The sequence below is a fragment of the Poeciliopsis prolifica genome, unplaced genomic scaffold (genome assembly GCF_027474105.1).
Source record: "Poeciliopsis prolifica strain line A6 unplaced genomic scaffold, Auburn_PproV2 SCAFFOLD074, whole genome shotgun sequence".
Classification (NCBI taxonomy): domain Eukaryota; kingdom Metazoa; phylum Chordata; class Actinopteri; order Cyprinodontiformes; family Poeciliidae; genus Poeciliopsis; species Poeciliopsis prolifica.
Window position 1 is genome coordinate 114,829 of NW_026562449.1, and position 17,159 is coordinate 131,987.

The following is a 17,159-nucleotide window of genomic DNA, read 5'->3' on the forward strand; positions in this document are numbered from 1 at the left end:
GTTCAGTTAGGACTTTAATGATGCAAAGACAGAGATAGGAGACAGAAAATTGATGGATGGATGGGTTTTGTGTAACTGATCATTTACAAGAAAACTAAACTCTGCTTATTGTTCAGTGGTTCTAGAGCCTAGTCCCACTTCAGATACCACAGAACATATGACAGCTATAGCATGTGTTTGAAGAAATGTAGACACGAGTTAAAACATATCTGAACTCAAATTGAGACATTCTACTGCTGTTTTTTTTTTTTAAAAGTCTACTCATTTCCTTCTGAAAACATTAAAAACACATTCCTGATTAAACCTGGTTGCTGGACCTTCATTCCATACATCCTGAACTTGGTGGTCCCCAAGAGGAATGATGTGTCCTTTGCGTCACTAGTGATGTTCCTGCAGCAGCTTCAAAATGGAGGGAAACATAATTTGAGGTGCATCCAGTCCCCAGATGAAATCCAGATGTTCCCAGTGTTCGATGTGCTGATGGTAGACGAGGTTGGACACCTGCAGTGAGATAAAGTTTTACTCATCTCTGCAAACAAAGACCTGCAGAAGAAGGTCATTTAAAATTTGAGAAAAGCTTGAAGAACACTGATTCAATTTGGGCCAACTAACTCTAAATAAACATATACCTAAGACCTTTACAATGAAGAACTAGTGGACAAATCAAGGGCTTTTATGATAAACAAATCTGTGACTTTAATTCAGTCTTTCTCAAGCTAGTATGATGTTTCGAACCCCAGAACTGGCTTGATGATGAAGAAGGTGTTGCAGCAGGAAGAGGAGGTTGATTGACGAAGGAAGAGGTCTCTGTTGGTCTGATGAGCTGTCATCTCTGCATCCATGGTGAGGTCACACGGGACCTGAGTCTTTATCTTCATTTTTGTCTTTGGGGTCTGAACCCAGCTGGTAAGAGAAGTGTGATTTGAAACCACATGTTGCGGTGCTGACGGATTGGTCCCCATGTGCAGGACAGTCTTCGGCTCTGTGGCCCCGGCTCTTCTTCAGCTGCAGAGTTCTTTGTCCATCTTGGTCTTGGCTCAAAGCTGCCTGGAGGATCCAACCAAAGATTCCTCTTTTGCTCTCACCTTTTATCGGGTTTATCCATCCTTTTGGTGTATTTGCATTGGCTAACACTGTTGCTGTGCTTGTTTCATTGGCTGACAGCTTGGACAGATGATCTCATATCCATCACTGTCTTAGAGACATTATGTCCTCATGTCTGTGCTAATGTCTCAAGGTTGCTCAATGTTCCTCCCATGTCTTTTCTTTGAAATTTTTAAGTTGTTCCACAATCTATCTCCAAATAAGGCATTGGTCATCACTGCTCTCCCATTAGTCCCCATTTTACCCCTAACCTTTCACCTACTGTCCACCTCAAACACTTCAGTGATCTTTAATTGCAGTTACACGTTTTACAACATTTCAAGTTCAATGTCAAAATCACATTCATAACCCTTTTAGTTTCTTTGGTTTAGCATTCATTTATAATTTTATGATAACCACAACTTATTACTCTTATTATAATTGTAATGTGACTTACTTACACTTACGTAATGTGTAATGTGTAAAAGCAAAACAGGATGCACACGGGTGTGTACTACCTGTGTTTCATGACGGTGTTGAAATAGAATTTTAAATTAGCACAATAGTACACAGGCTAACCTTTACGTTAAGACAAACTTAGATAAAGATCCAAACTAAAACAACTGTTCACTCTCTGAACTTGTATAAATTCCATAGGGAGTATTCCACAGAAAAGACAGGCCTAGACTCCTTAACTGATCCATAGACATGGAGTCTGTCTGCCAGGCAGTTAACAAATTCCTTAGTGTGGTTCAAAAGTTCACTAGGATCTTAAAACTTTTTATAAATAATTTTATCCATACTAGAATTAAATATATTTCTTTAAGCATGTTTTGAATTAGTTACTTCTTAGATCCAAACTTATAGTCATTTTTTAGCATTAGATTTTGTAAAACACAAAGACGTTCTAATTCAATCACTGAGGCAGAAAACCAAAACAGGCACAGGTCGTAAATTTTCGCCGAGGGAGGGTTTGCAGGAGACGCCTGGTACGCCAAAGACCCAGTTTGACAATCCATATATCTGCCTTTGGGGCTCTTTAGCACGAGATAATAAAATTAACATTAAGACAGCCCCCACAAAGAAAAAACACACCTCCTAATGCATATATTTAAATTTAGAGAAAGGCACAGGCTTATAAAAGTTTTCGTTTGCAACAAAGAATTCGAATTGCTTTCTGCCCGAGTTCGCAATTTCTGGAAAAATGCATTTTTCTGCCTTTACTTTCAACTCGTGTAATTGTTTCTGTTTTGTCATGTCTTGGACTTTTGATAATCTAGGTGAGATGCTTATTGTAACATTCTTCTTGCATTGATTTTCTCTGGATAAAACTCTGGATATCTGAAGTCTGATGCCGTATGATTGTTCTTTCTCCCTGCGCATATTGAGGCTCAAGAATCCGGGATCAGAGAGGAATTAACGAGCAAAATCAAGTTATTCCTCTTTTTTATTCTTTTTTTTTAACATTTAACTTTTTATTGAAAATTTTTTACATTTATTTACATATACAATGAACTTGAACACATCACATCCACCTCTACCAAAAATAAAAATAAACCAAAACTGTTGCTCGGGAGCTTGTACTCATTATTACCTTATTGTCTTTCGTTTTCATAGGCCTTTATCCACTTTTGCCGCTCTCTGTTGTCCTGAATATAGTCCATTTTGTCCATTTTTCTTCCATTTGTGTTTGTTGCAGTCTCAATCTGTGTGTTAGTTTTTCTATGATATAAATTTCTTCCACTATTCCAGTCCATTGTTCTTGGCACGGGGGGTCCTCTTTCCCCCACTTCCTCGTGATCGCTTTCTTACCCGCTATCAAAAGAATCTTAATCAGGTATCTATCTTTTACCCTAATCTTGGTGTTATTAAAATTACATAGATATAATACCATGCTACTATATCCCAGTATACTCTTCACAGATACATAAACATTTTTCCAGAATGTAACAATTTTTGGACAGCTCCAAAATATGTGCGAGTGATCCGCATTCATCATTCCACATTTTCTCCAGCACCCTGCGCTTGAATCACTATATTGATTCTTGATTTTAGGCGTGATGAAAAAACGTATGAGGTTCTTCCATGCAAACTCCCTCCATATCCGTGAATTAGTAGATGTCTGTTGCGTTTTCCACATATCTAGCCAGTCTTTATCCGTAATTGTCATATTAAACTCTGATTCCCATTTCTCTTTAATATACTTTGTAGAGTGCTTGTTCATTAGTTTTTGGTATAGTGTAGAGATGGTTTTCATTTTAGTACCTTTAATAGAATTAAGTACCACTCCAATCACATCATTCCTTTCCTGCTTAGTATCCCATTTGCTTTCTGTCCTATAGTAGTCTCTCATTTGCAAGTACCTGTAGAACTCATGTTTATCTAGGTTATACTTGTCCTTCATTTTTTGAAAGCTCAACAGCTCACTATTTTCCTGGAGGGTATACCATCCCGTAATCCCCTTCCCTATCCATTGTTTGAATCCTTTATCATATTCTAATGGTTTAAAATCACTGTCGTATGCTATCCATCTAAGCACTTTCATTTCTTTCTTTATTTTGTGTTTTTTCAATGTTTTGAACCATATTTCCAATGTAAAATTAGTGATCGGATCTATATATTTCTTGATCTTCTCATATCTATCCTCATCTCCAATAACACTCTCAATTGGACATCCTCCAAACTCTTTCTCCATGTCTTTCCACCTTGCTGAGTAGTCCGGCGAGCACCAACACACAACATGCCTGAGCTGTGCTGCCCAGAAGTACTCTCTCAGTCTTGGTAGGCCCATACCCCCTTTGTCTTTCGGTAGCTGTAACGTTTCATATTTAACTCTGGGTTTTTTGCCCCCCCAGATGAATCTTGATAAAATCTTGTCCCAGATATCAAATTGAGTTTGACTCACCTCAATCGGTAATGCCTGGAACAGATATACAAATTTCGCTTGCAAATTTCGCTTGCACATAATTTCGATTCTCGAGTTCAAATCCAATGGTAAAGTATTCCATCTATCTATATCTTTTTGTAATTCTTGGGTTATTTTACTATAATTCGCTTTAAACAATGTAGATAGTTCTTTAGTAATATTGATTCCTAGATATTTTATTTCTTTCGTGTTCCATTTAATGGGAAAAGCTTCCTGTATTTCTTTTGATGGATTATAGTTGAGTGTTAGTGTCTGTGTTTTGCTTACATTAATTTTGTATCCTGAAAGATTTTCATACTTTCTAAACAGGTCCATCAAAACTGGCAGCGATCTATTTGGCTGTTCAAGGAAGGTTATTATATCATCTGCAAAAAGTCCTATTTTATGTTCTTCACCATTTACTGTAACGCCTTTGATTCTTTCATCTTGACGAACTGCCTGTGCCAAAGGTTCTACAAAAAGTGCAAATAGAGTAGGTGATAAGCAGCACCCTTGTCTGGTTGATCTTTGTATGTTAAATTTATCAGTCAGACTTCCATTTATTTTTATTCTCGCTGTAGGTTGATGGTATAATGCTTTTATACTCAATATCGATTTATTGTTGAATCCAAATCGTTCTATCACCCTATATAGAAAAGTCCAATTCACCAAATCGAATGCTTTTTCTGCATCGACACTTACTAATATGGTACTTTGTTTTTTCTGTTGCGCTTGATCCACTATATGCAATACTCTTCTAATATTATCGTGAGTTTGTCGTCCTCTCATAAATCCTGTTTGATCCTCCTCTATCAATTCTGTTACTAATTTATTTAATCTAGCAGAGATAATGGATGTGTAAATCTTATAGTCCACATTCAACAGTGAAATTGGTCTATAACTACTACATTGTTCATTATCTTTCCCTTGTTTTGGTATGACTGTAATTATAGCTTCTCTCCATGAAGGAGGTATTTTATTATTATTAAGTGTCCAATTGAAGGATGCTGTAAGTATTGAGACTAATTCTTCTTTAAAAATCTTATACCACTGCCGGGTATCCATTACTGCCTGGTGATTTATTGTTTTTAAGTGAGTTTATCGCCTCCTTTACCTCTTCTATTGTAATTGTTGCTGTCAGTGACTCATTTTGTATTTTGCCAATTGTTGGTAGATCTAATGTATTTAAAAAGGTTCTCATTTCCTTCTCTTGAGCACCTTCGGGTTGTGTGTATAACTTCTCATAATATCCTCGGAAAATGTCTTCTATTTCTTCTGGATCATTAGTTAATTCTCCTGTGTTGGGGTTCCTGATTTTGTTTATTGTATTAAGTGTTTGCTGCTTTCGAATACGTTTTGCTAGCAGTTTTGTCGCCCTTGACCCTGCCTCATAATAGTTCTGTTTCAGGTATATATTCTTTTTTTCTATTTCTCCCAATAGTATATCGTTTATTTCGGCCCTCACCATCTTGATTTCTTGGTATATATTTGAGTCTTTTGTTATCTGATATTTCTGCTCTAATTCTCTAAATCTCTCATTGTTTGACCTGTATTTTTGTAATTTGGTTCTTTTTTCATGCGGCGTTATAGCTATTAACTGTCCTCTAATGACTGCCTTCATGCCATCCCACACTATTATTGGATCTACTGTTCCATTATTATTTTCTTCAATATATTGTTTTATCCCTGCTTTTATCTTTTCTTTCTGTTGTTCATTGTTTAATATTCCCACATTTAATCTCCATACAGTATTTCTTTTTCTACTACCTAGGCACATCTTTAAATAAACCGGATTGTGATCCGACACATCTGCCGCTCCTATCTTGCACTCCCTCACCCTATGATTATAACCTTTCTTGACCAAAAAATAGTCTATTCTGGAGTGTACCCCATAGACAGCCGAGTAATGTGTAAAATCTCTCCCTGTTGGGTGCATTTTTCTCCATACATCTATCATTCCCATCTCCTCTAGTGATATGTTTATAAATTTCGTTAAGTGAATTTTATTTTTTTTGTGCCTCGTTGTGTCTAAGTGATGATTCAAAACTACATTTAAATCCCTTCCACAAATTAGAATCCCTTCTGTTTCTACAGCTATTAAATCAAATAGACTTTTAAAGAATTCTTTGTTACTCCCTGGGGGTGCATATATATTTATCATAGTTATTAATTCATTTTCAATCTTTCCTTTTAATATTATGTATCTTCCTTCTTTGTCTTTAACTTGCTTTTTGCAGTCGAATTGTATATTTTTCGGAATTAATATAGCTACTCCCCTTCTACATCCTTCTGCATATGAACTGTAATATATATTCCAGCAACCATATTTTTTAAGTTTTTCATGCTCCGATTTGGATAAATGAGTTTCTTGCAAGTATATAATTTGTGCCTTTTCCTTTTTCAATTTAGTCATCACCTTTTCTTTTTTATTCCGTACATTCAACCCGTTCACATTTAGCGACATTATCTTGATATCAGTCATGGAAATAATTTCTCGACCCCTGCCGAAAAGCTCCCCAGCAACTCAAAACTTAACCAACATGAACTATTACTAACCAAACAAAAACCTAAAATCAAACTGACTTCCAGTACTTGGGGTATCCCTCTTCCCCAGTCCCCGTTGGTGGGTGGAGGGGAAATCCTCACCTTTGCTGAGGGCCCCTCCCTAGATCCTGTACCACTCCCATCCAGTGGGGTACTACTCCGTCTAGACATGTCCAACTTAAAGTTTATATCCCCTCTCCGTCGGTTTTTAATGAATTCTGTGAAATTAAGAAGTCTAGCACTTTGATCCAGTCTTTATTCTCTTTTGTGACCATACCTCATTTCTTCTTGGCCGACTTCTTCTGTGAGCAAAACATTCTAGGGTTTCCATTGGAAGTTGTGCAGCTTTTCTCTCACTCGATGAGCCGCCTCTCTGTCCCGGCCTGTCCCCTTCGCTTTCTCCTTCAATATTTTTTTAATGCCGATATATGCCTTTCGCTTCTGTACAATCTCAGTCGGTAGTCGTGGTCAAAATAAATACGCTTATCCGTTATCTGAATCTTTTTCTGCCAGGCTTTCTTCAATATAATTTCTTTGGTCTCATACTGCAGAAAATTAACCACGACTGACCTCGGTGCTGCGTTTACATTCGGCTTTGATACGGGTGTTCGGTGAGCTCGTTGAATCTGGAGATTAGTCCCCTCCGGTAGTGCTAGCTCCTTTTTGAATAGTTGCTCCAAAAATGTGACAGTGGATTTCCCCTCTACATCTTCTGGCAGGCCGAAGATTCGTATGTTGTTTCTCCTCGCTCTCCCTTCGAGGTCAGTTAGTTTTTCCTGCATTCGTTGTGTTTGTTCCACCATCTTCATTAGCACCTCGTTAGTATCCATCCTCCACTCTTCCATCTCCTCTATGCGTGTCTGCGCCTCGCTGATGTCCGCTCGCTGTGCCTGGAGCTCCCGGTCGTTCTCAGACCACCTCCGATCTATTTCTTGCCGAAATCTCACCATTTCTTCCTTCATCTCTTTCTTCAGTTCGTCCTTGAACTCGGCCAGCTCCTTACAGTTCTTGTTTCAAGTTTTTGATATCAGCTCTGATGGTTGCGAACCCGTTTTGCAGCGTCACCGTGCTGTCACTTTCCTCCATTACCCCCTCTGTGTCTTCCTCGTGTTCGCTAGCTTCGTGTGTGGATCTTTTCCCCGTTGCAGGCAACTCTTCGCTTTTGTCTTGCTTTTTATTGCTTTTCCGACTTATTTTCTTGCTCGTCCCACTCATACCTTAGTTTTATCTATCGAGTTATATTCTTATTGTGGGCTTTTTTTTAACCGACCCTGGAGAGCTAACTAACTATGCGTCCTCTCCCTCCGCCATCTTCCCGCTAAATCCCCCTCTTTTTTATTCTTAACAATGGGTAGTATGAAACACTACCTGTGTAGTGAGACTACCCATGCAGAGACTGTGAGTAGTCTCTGCGTGACTACCCACCGAGCAGTAGGGTGAAGTATACAAATGCAAGAGGGTGTCCCCCCCGTTGGTCTGCGCCGTTGTGCGAAAACAAACAGTTTTCAACCACATTGCTGTGCATCAACTGTCTGACTTCAGATGAAATGTGTCTGGGCCTTTATGTTCACTTCGACTAAGCATACACTTCATGAAGGGTGTAATGTAAGCATTGTCACCACTCCTTGACCTGACTGACCTGAGTAAGAAGAGCAGCCACATCTTTTGGGTCTGCCAAAGTATCATGTCCTCCAGAAAACAGGGCAGTGGGAACCTTCATGTCCTGGACACGAAACTCAGGAGGAGTTGACTGTAGAGGGGGAAAAGTGGAGGTTATGGGAAAGACCAATGTGACATTTGTAGCATTAAAGACCTAAGCACAACATCTTCTGTGATCATACTAAACAAAGAAATGTGAGCAGACAATAGAATGAAGTGGGTGTAATTTCCATTTTTACCTTAGCCTTCCTGAGGCAGAATAACTGAGCGGAATGGCATTATACCCTGTTTTTGTCGGTCCTTTTAAGTACCTGCATAGAGTGTTGAATGTGGAGCGGTTCCTTGACTTCACTGCTGGGAATTCTGCAGGAGTTTGTGCAGGCACCTGGCTGCAGGAGTCACTGCTTTCAAGCTTGGCTTGCACTGGTGGACATGTTGGCAGGGATGGATTGGTGTCAGTGGGGTTTGGGATTCTGCATTTCTCCCTGTGGCATGCTGGCCAAGGACTGCTGCTCCTGTAGTTCAGAAGCAGCACACTTAATCATGTTGTGTTGCTGATCTCTGCCTGCCTGGGGCTGCTGTGACCTCTGGGAGACAAGGTTACATGCCTGTTGCGCTCGGTGTTGTGGCTTTGGCACCCTTTTCTCACCATTCTAACACCTGCACACTTCCAAGTGTCAAATAGGCACACACATCTATTCTACATTAAATCTTGTTCTTCATTTAGTCTACAAAAGGCATTATTGCACTGAGAGACCACAAAATCAGTGACCCAGCTGTCATTGGTCCAACCCTATTGTACTTTCCTGTTTGAAGAATTTAAAACAGGAACTATTTGAAAGACCAATGTGACATTTGTAGCATTTGTCTCACTACACAGGTAGTGTTTCATACCACTCTTCAAACTTCCTGTTTGAAGAGTTTCAGTCAGGTTACAGAGTTCATTAAAGCACTTGTGAAAGTTACAATTGATATTCTCTTGGCTTCAGATAATGGGTTGTATGAGAGTCAGTTGGTGGAAATGTTGTGTAAATAATTTTATTACATTTAGGCACACACTATTAAGTAAATAGGATAATTCAACTTTAAAAAGAATGTTTATAGGTAATTTTTATATTGTTTCCCCCCTCCATATCAGGAGGGGTGGCGTTCCTATGGATCAGCCACCATTGCCCACATCGCTTTTAGGACACCACCTAGACAACCAGCAGTTGAATGACAACATGTGGCAAAACATCTATATACTGGTCCAATCAGATAGGAGACCAGAGAAAACTTCTCAGTCTGACATTGTTTTGGCAAACATACACAGTGAAGCAACAGTAACTTCAGTGGCCTCCAAATGGCGTAACCGGGTGTCATTACCACTAATGCCTTACCCTTAGCCAGCAGTTTTAGGTAGGTAGGATATGTCGCCCATTTAAATATTTGACTAAGGTCACTGGTGTCTCTAATGCCACGTTTCTGACAATGGAGCTGTCAATTACCAGAAATGGCTTCTGAGTGGGTGTGTTGCTGAGCGGGAAAAATCTGTCAGAAACGTGGATGGGCCGCTAATCAATGGACTGGATCAGCAGCAAGCCCATTTAATTGTTCTGATCCTAAGAGCTCACCGTTTTACGCCTACCAATTATTTTTACAAATTTCTTCCCCTGTTTATCTGAGAAAATGTCAAAATGTTCTATGAGAAAAAAACAACTTTTATTTTTTTTCACCTAAATATTGTTCAGCTGTCTCACTGCTTTACATGTATGATTATGTTCTTGCCAGTGTTGTGTCTGACATACTTTGGAACTGAATCCAAAGCATGTCAGTTGAGCAACCTGCACACCTCTGGAGTGGAGCATCGACTGATTATTCCCGGTGGCAGTAATGGCAGCAGCAAGACTCCTCGTGGTGGCTGGGTCACTGCTGGTCCCATGGCAGTGGACCTCAGATGTTTTCCTGCAGCTGACATGGAGCGCTGCATCCTCTGGAGATGTGACCTGGCTGGCCACATTTGAAGCAATGGGAAGCCATCATCTGCCTTTCCTTTGTCCTGGCAGGTTCTGCAGCCCCTCTTTCTTTGGGTATATCCTCTTTGCAGTCTGCCACTTACTATTTTTCAGGGAAGCGACAAACATCTGCATTCCATCTGCAACCTAATTTCTCAGTTCGTTCACCAAGGATTGCATTCCAAGCTGTCATCTTGTCATCATTGGTCTGGGATCAGCTGTGTGGTTCATCTTCAGTTAGTAGCTCATTAATCTTTGTTGTTTTAGGGGTTTTTTCTCTTTGGATCATTTAACCGCTGTCTTGAGGTTTGAAGCTTCAGATAATTAGCATTTCATCAGTCACATCTGGGTTGAGAAGTAGTGTCTTGATCTGAAATTTGATATTATCATTTTGCAGTCCTGTACCCACCAATCTTAAAAACATCCTGAACTTTGAACACCTGGATTCTCTGAGACTCTGGTAGAACCTGGTGCTACCAAGACTGTGTTTAACCCTGTTTATACCTGGACTTTGTAAGTTCTTAATTTGCGTAGACACGGATGTTTCTGGTCTTTATGGTTCCAGTTTCAGACTCACCTGGTTGTAATGCCTCATGTTTCCTTCTGGTCCAAAGTCAAATGCCATCAGCTTCCCACCATGGACTGCCTGTAATCAGTGGAGAAACATTGTAAAAAACGTTTTCAGAGAAACTGTGTTTAAATAAAATCATTGATGTACTGTAGTTTCGGTTCACACAACCAAAGTTCACGGTTGTTTTCATACTTTTAATGTCTGGATTTTAAAGGTGCTTTATGGGGGAAGGTTAAGTGTAGTCATATTGCTAAGGTACCTGCGCCCAGTGGACAATGTTCTGGACAGAGGTCCCAGCAGGACAGTGAGTTGTGTAGACTGGGGTCCGAGTCTGGAACACATCATAAAGTCTTCCTCAGTCTTTCTGATGTCAGCAAGACATCAGAAAGACTTATAACTATGATTAGCTATGATACTCGCTATGATTAGATTACTACAAACTGGTAATCTAGCTGATCATACTGATGATCTCACAGCAGATATCAGTATGATATAATATCAGAATTATTGATAAAACCAAATTCATCCAATAAAATGTATCTTCTGACAGATGAACATGTTTTCCATAGTAAAGGTTTCCTAATGTAAATCTGTCATTCACAGGAACAGCTGACTGAGCTTCAATCCTCATGTAGATAAAATAGAACAAAGTTCTGCTATTCAGGGTCCAAGGTACCGACCATGTTAAGGTTTTTCTCGTCAAAACCACAGAGGATGAAGAAGAGATTTCCACACAGCTTGCTCAGCAATCTCTTTGCACACACGTGTTCAGCCAACCATTTGATGTACTGGCTCTGTGGCAGGAAGTCCCTCCTCCCAAACAAGTCCTACAGGGTAAATCAATGAGCATGTCATCTATAGGACATAAGAAAATGCAGATCTACTAAAACTTCAAAGTGAATTAGAATTTTTGAATAGATAATAGATAATATAATTAATATTTTACTGTAAGAACAAACTCATCATGTTGTTGGTCCTTTTTTTAAAAAGCTACAATTTGTGGAATATCTCTGTTTCTTAGGGAACAGAGAAATTCACTGCTCCTCCTCACCAGCCAAATAATATTTTGCATGAGCTATTCATTTTGCAGTGTTTAATCATTGTCTTTATTTCCACCAACAACTGAATCAGCAAAACTTTGTCAGTTTTCATCACCTGTCCTGTGCTTCCTAAACAGATGCTGTTACCAGGAACTAATTCTTACCCAGATCAGAAAATCTGGTAGGACAGACAGTTTGGTCATGGGGCTGTCGGTAAATGCCACAGTCGCAACAGGAGCCAGTCCAAAAAACAGACGAATCTTACTGGCAAGCTCTGGTAAAGTGGAGAATGCTATGAATGCTGTAAAAAAAGACAGAAGTTAGCACGTACAGGAAGTTAGTGTTTTACAGCAGACAAGAAAGAAGTGCAAGACTTAATGGGATACCAATGGTCGTTCCCTGGGAGTGTCCAATGTAGAAGATCTGTTCCTGACCAGTAGCTTTCAGAATGTGGTTGATAACTGCTGGAAGATCTTTCAGAGCCATTTCGTCATAGCTGTTGACATACAGAATAGTAGAAGGCAACATGTTTTAGAACTATCTGATTTACTTTAATTCAAAGATGTAAAGTCAGAACCAGAAAAAAACATCATGACTCAGAAAACACGTAATTTCTAAAAAAACAGTTCAAGTTAGTCAAATTGGGCAGAATTGGTCAGAACAATTTCAGGCCAATTTGATCCAAAGTAATTTTTCAGAGGCCTGTTCTCCAGAGCAACCTCATCCAAAATAATCTGTTTGAGAACCATGTTCCAGACCAGTGTGATGCAGTCACCTGATGTTAAAACTGACTGTAATACTCTGCAGGTTTGATTCTATAAGAGAATCTAGCTGTAAGAAATAATCTTAACTGATCCAGAGATGTCGGATCCAGAACCATCTGCAGTAGAAGTCTAGAAAATGGTTTCTTCTAGAAGTTAATTCACAATTTTTCTGCAATCTAAATGACTAGATATTTATGGAACTGGTTTCGAGTTGTTTGAAATCTAAGTATATTCTGAAAACAGATGTTTGGACATGAATGTATATCAGCTTCAACTTCACACCTGAACCTCCAGAAGTCCTCAAGATCTGGGCTCAGAGTTTGATGTTTCCTGGACCAGGTGTTCCCTCGGCTGTTCCCAATCCACACATCATAGCCGGCATCTGCCAGTACGTAACCCAGACTGGAGTTGGGAAGGTTGGTGATCCAATTGCTGCCGGCAGCCAGAAGTCCATGCTGAAGGAAGACTGCTGACCTTGGACCTACAGGATTGAAACCAGGACCAGTTGAAACCAGGGAAGGCTTCAACTTCCCTGGCTCTCTTTAAATAGTTTCTCTATTTAAAGAGAAACTTTAAATAGAATTGGAATTATGAGCAGAGAAGATTCCAAGCACACAATGAACCTGCTGTATGTTTGAGTCCATGGGGGATCCTATTGACAGTCAGAATGTAGCCGTCCTCTGTCAAAACCTCATGCTCCTCTGAAGGGTAACCCCACCTCTGAATGATCTCCGTCTGAATGACAGAGGTACAGAACAAAAGTAACCTAAAACATTCAAATTAAAAGGGACAATAACTAGCTGAGTTTCATTTTATTTTGTTCAATTTTAACAACACAGCACTGCCCAAAAAAAGAAGAAACTGCTCATGACCAGAGATTTCATTCACAAAAGAGCACATGAACGTCTACTTCGTAAACACTCTGGCTGTTGAGGGGTTGGTGCATTGATTTAATTGACTGGGACATTTTGCACAAGCCATCTGCAGACATGAAAACACTGAGATAGGATCAGCAATAAATCACTTACCTTCTACAGACTTAAGTAAAAACTTGGAAAACACAACGGAACAATTTTTAATTTAAAGGAAACAAAACTTAATAACAATGCAGAAAACACTGTTTAAAAGAATAGACAGGATTACAAGATGAAATGTTATCCCAGAAAATTGGTTGATCATGATTTTGAGCAAACAGAGCGTTACGAGGAGGTATCATGTCAGAAAAAAGAAGCAGAAGCTATAACATCATCAGAACAAAAAACAGACATGTTGCTCGGCCTGCTGACTATCCCTCTGTCCAGACAAATGATTGATCAGTATGATCAGCTTAAAAGTAAAAGTGAGTTATATGGGCACCTGGGATACACTGCATGCCATGATGTTGAGAGTGTAAGTCTCTTGTCTCCCATCAGACCAAGAGACTGTCAGTATTACCTGACAGAAAAATTATGAGCAGAGAAGATTCCAAGCACACAATGAACCAATTAAGAGTCTTCATACAGCAAAGAAAGACATTATTTGCTTCTGATGAGTGGAACCAGTCAGGACTGTGCATTTGAGTCTATTGTCAGGATATTCAGAAAAGAATACTATGTAAAACAAAAGCATTTATTGACTGAGGATCCAATAGCAGCAAACTAATATATTTCATATGCCAATTCCAATAAAGTTGGGAGGCTATGTAAAACATAAATAAAAGCACAATACAACAATTTGCAAATTTTTTTAGGCCTATATTCATTTGAATACAGTACAATGACAAGATATTTATTGTTCAAATAGATACACTTTATTGTGTTTCTGCAAATATTCAATCATTTTAAATTTGATACCTGAAGCATATTAATAACAGCTGGGACAGGGGCAACATAAGACTGGGAAAGTTGAGGAATGCTAAAAAAACAAAATTTTTCTACAATATTTGACAGGTGAACAGGTTACTTGAAAACAGGTGTCATGATTGAGGAAGAAGAGAACATCCCCCAAAGGCTCTATTATTCACAAGCAAGGAAATGGTGAGGTTCACAACTGCATGAGCAAACAGTTCAATAGTAAAAGAACAATTTTTCTTTCTGTTGATGCAGGGAAGTTGCCCTGTACTCTCAGAAGAAAAACACCCCAAAAACATACTACTTCCACCACCATGCTTGACGGTGGGGATGGTGGTCATATTCCGTATTCTTCTTCCTCCAAACATGTCAAGTTGAGTTGTGGCCAAAGAGCTCAATCTTGGCCACAACTCAAGAACCCTAACCCTGTCTCATCTGACCACAGCACCTTCTCTCAGTCTCTCTCAGAGTCACTAATATGTTTACTAGCAAACTTGAGGCGCCCTTTCATGAGCAGAGGAGCCTTGCATACACTCCAGGATTCTGAACTATTACATCTCAGTGGATTACCAGCTCCTCCCATGTGGTTTTTAGTTGATTTTTTAACCTTTCTCATGATCAATGAGACTCCATGAGGTCTCATTGATCATTGATATCACGAGGTGATATCTTGCATGGAGCTCCAGGTCTTGGCCTATTGACAATAATGCTGTTTTTATTAATCGTGACAGTTTCACCTTCTAATCCAGTTTCTTACTGCCTTGTGTAGGTCAACAATTTTGTCCCTGATATCTTTGGACAGCTCTTGAGACTTGCCCATCATGGAGATGTTGGACACCAATTCACATCAATTCTTACTAAATAAACAGACTGAGCACATTAGAAAATCATGCTAACGGGTTGAAGTTAAAATTTTTATAGAAAAAAAATCATTCTTCAGGGCAGCTATTGTGTAAGTTATTGTGAAAGAACTCCATCAGGACACGTATATAAATTAATTAAATTCAGTTGCTCCAAGCTTCTTGTTTGGGTGAGAAGAGTCTGGAGAGAAAAACTCAAGATGCACTTCCTGTTTTCTGTTCTCCTTCAATAAAAAGGAAGCACAGCACCACCTGAGGCTAAGAAATATGTAAGGTACACTCACAATGTTCATGTCCACTTCAGGGTCCAGCCTCCAGTGTGGTTGATCTGAGTGGCAGTGACCACCAATGGTGCAGCTTCGGTGAATGAGAGTGGAGAGAAACAACATGCACACCCAAATGCACAGCATGATCTGAAAAAGAGAGTTTTCAGATCAAGTGTTGCATTCAGGGACGAAGACAAAAATCTGTTAAACTGCCACCTGTTTTATGTCCTGTATATATTGCTATTTTTTTTATCTCTTTGCTGTAAAGTCAAAGACACAACTGAAGCAATTGTTACTACGTGCTTGTAAAAGTCGGGGTGAATGCTGAAAGTCATTGACTCGATGCAATCTGGTGGGTCTATTTTGACAGAAACCTTTTAAACTACTTTAAATGAATATACTGCAAGGTTTTCCCCAGTGTATTATAGGCCTGGCGGGCCGCCAAGCTTTACGTGCTCCCCCCACCACGCTAAGCATTGTGTGCTTTTGCTTTATTAAAAAGAAAAAAAATGTATCCACTGTACTCCAGAGCAATGGAGGTGCGTTCTGTGAAGTGACGAAGCGCGGTTTCTCCATCTGGCAATTTGATGGATGATTATTGTCCAGATACTTTTAATCCAGGTTTGCCTAGTTATTGTTAACTTTTTCAGCAACTGTGCTTGGCTCCTTAGTTCCAGTGGAAGGAACTCTGAATGTTTCAGCATACCAGGACATTTTTGGCCATTTCCATGATCCCAAATTTGTGGGAAAAACTTGGGGGTGACCCCTTTCTCTTCCAACATGACTGTGTACCAGAGCACAAAGCAAAGTCCATACAGACATGGATGGAGTCTGGTGTGCATGAACTTGACTGAACTGCACAGAATCTTGACCTCAACCTGATAGAACACCTTTGGGATGAATCAGAGCAGAGACCGAGAGTCAGACCTTCTCGTCCAACATCAGTATCTGACCTCACAAATGCGCTTCTGGAAAAATGGTCAAAAATCCCCTTAAACACACATCTAAAGCTTTAGAACAGCTTTGACAGAAGAATTGAAGCTGTTCTATATTTATGAATGTTCAATGTACATTAAATATAGAACTGAATGACAATAAATACTGTCTATAGATATGTAATTACGGATGAAGTCCCATCAATTGACAAATCCGGTGACGTTTTGAAATATTTTTGACAAATTTTGACTCGTCAAAACGTAATTGAAGATATCTTGGATTATTATTGTTACTCGTCAGGATGTCAATGCAGATATATTAATTATCATTCCGCAGTCAAAATGTAGTTTTAGAATTCTAGAACAAAACCTTTACAGCCTGTTTTCAGCCCCCCTTTTCAATTTAAGCTCGTTTTGAACAAGATTACGTTTTAATTCGCTTTTAATAGGTTTCCACCTTGGCCTTTACAGATTTAACTTATAAAGATATACATAGTTAGTACTAAATATTTGAAACTTCTTACTAGTTTATTTAATTGGTTTAACTCGCTTACCGGTTCCGTTCCTTCTCCACCTGGAAACACTTGCTTTACTTAATTCTGTCCGGTAAGAAGCTGTTATAACTCAAATATTGTCCAATTGCACTGCTGATCTCTGAACTCTGCTGGTCACACGACTCCGTGTCATAGATTTTCTGCGTGACACTCTT

General features: G+C 39.3%; 1 protein-coding gene across 1 annotated transcript; it reads right to left on the reverse strand.

The window, feature by feature from the left end:
* Position 1: 1 nt before the first annotated feature.
* lipf (lipase, gastric) lies at positions 2 to 17,155 on the reverse strand. Its single transcript, XM_055021206.1, has 11 exons — positions 17,005 to 17,155; positions 15,534 to 15,662; positions 13,184 to 13,295; positions 12,843 to 13,041; positions 12,183 to 12,292; positions 11,961 to 12,097; positions 11,437 to 11,583; positions 11,016 to 11,087; positions 10,763 to 10,831; positions 8,172 to 8,282; positions 2 to 501 (listed from the first exon to the last, which is right to left on the reverse strand). The coding sequence occupies exons 2-11, from the start codon at positions 15,657 to 15,659 to the stop codon at positions 379 to 381; spliced, it is 1,206 nt and encodes a 401-aa protein (XP_054877181.1). The 5' UTR covers positions 15,660 to 15,662; positions 17,005 to 17,155; the 3' UTR covers positions 2 to 378.
* Between the last annotated feature and the right edge of the window lie 4 nt (positions 17,156 to 17,159).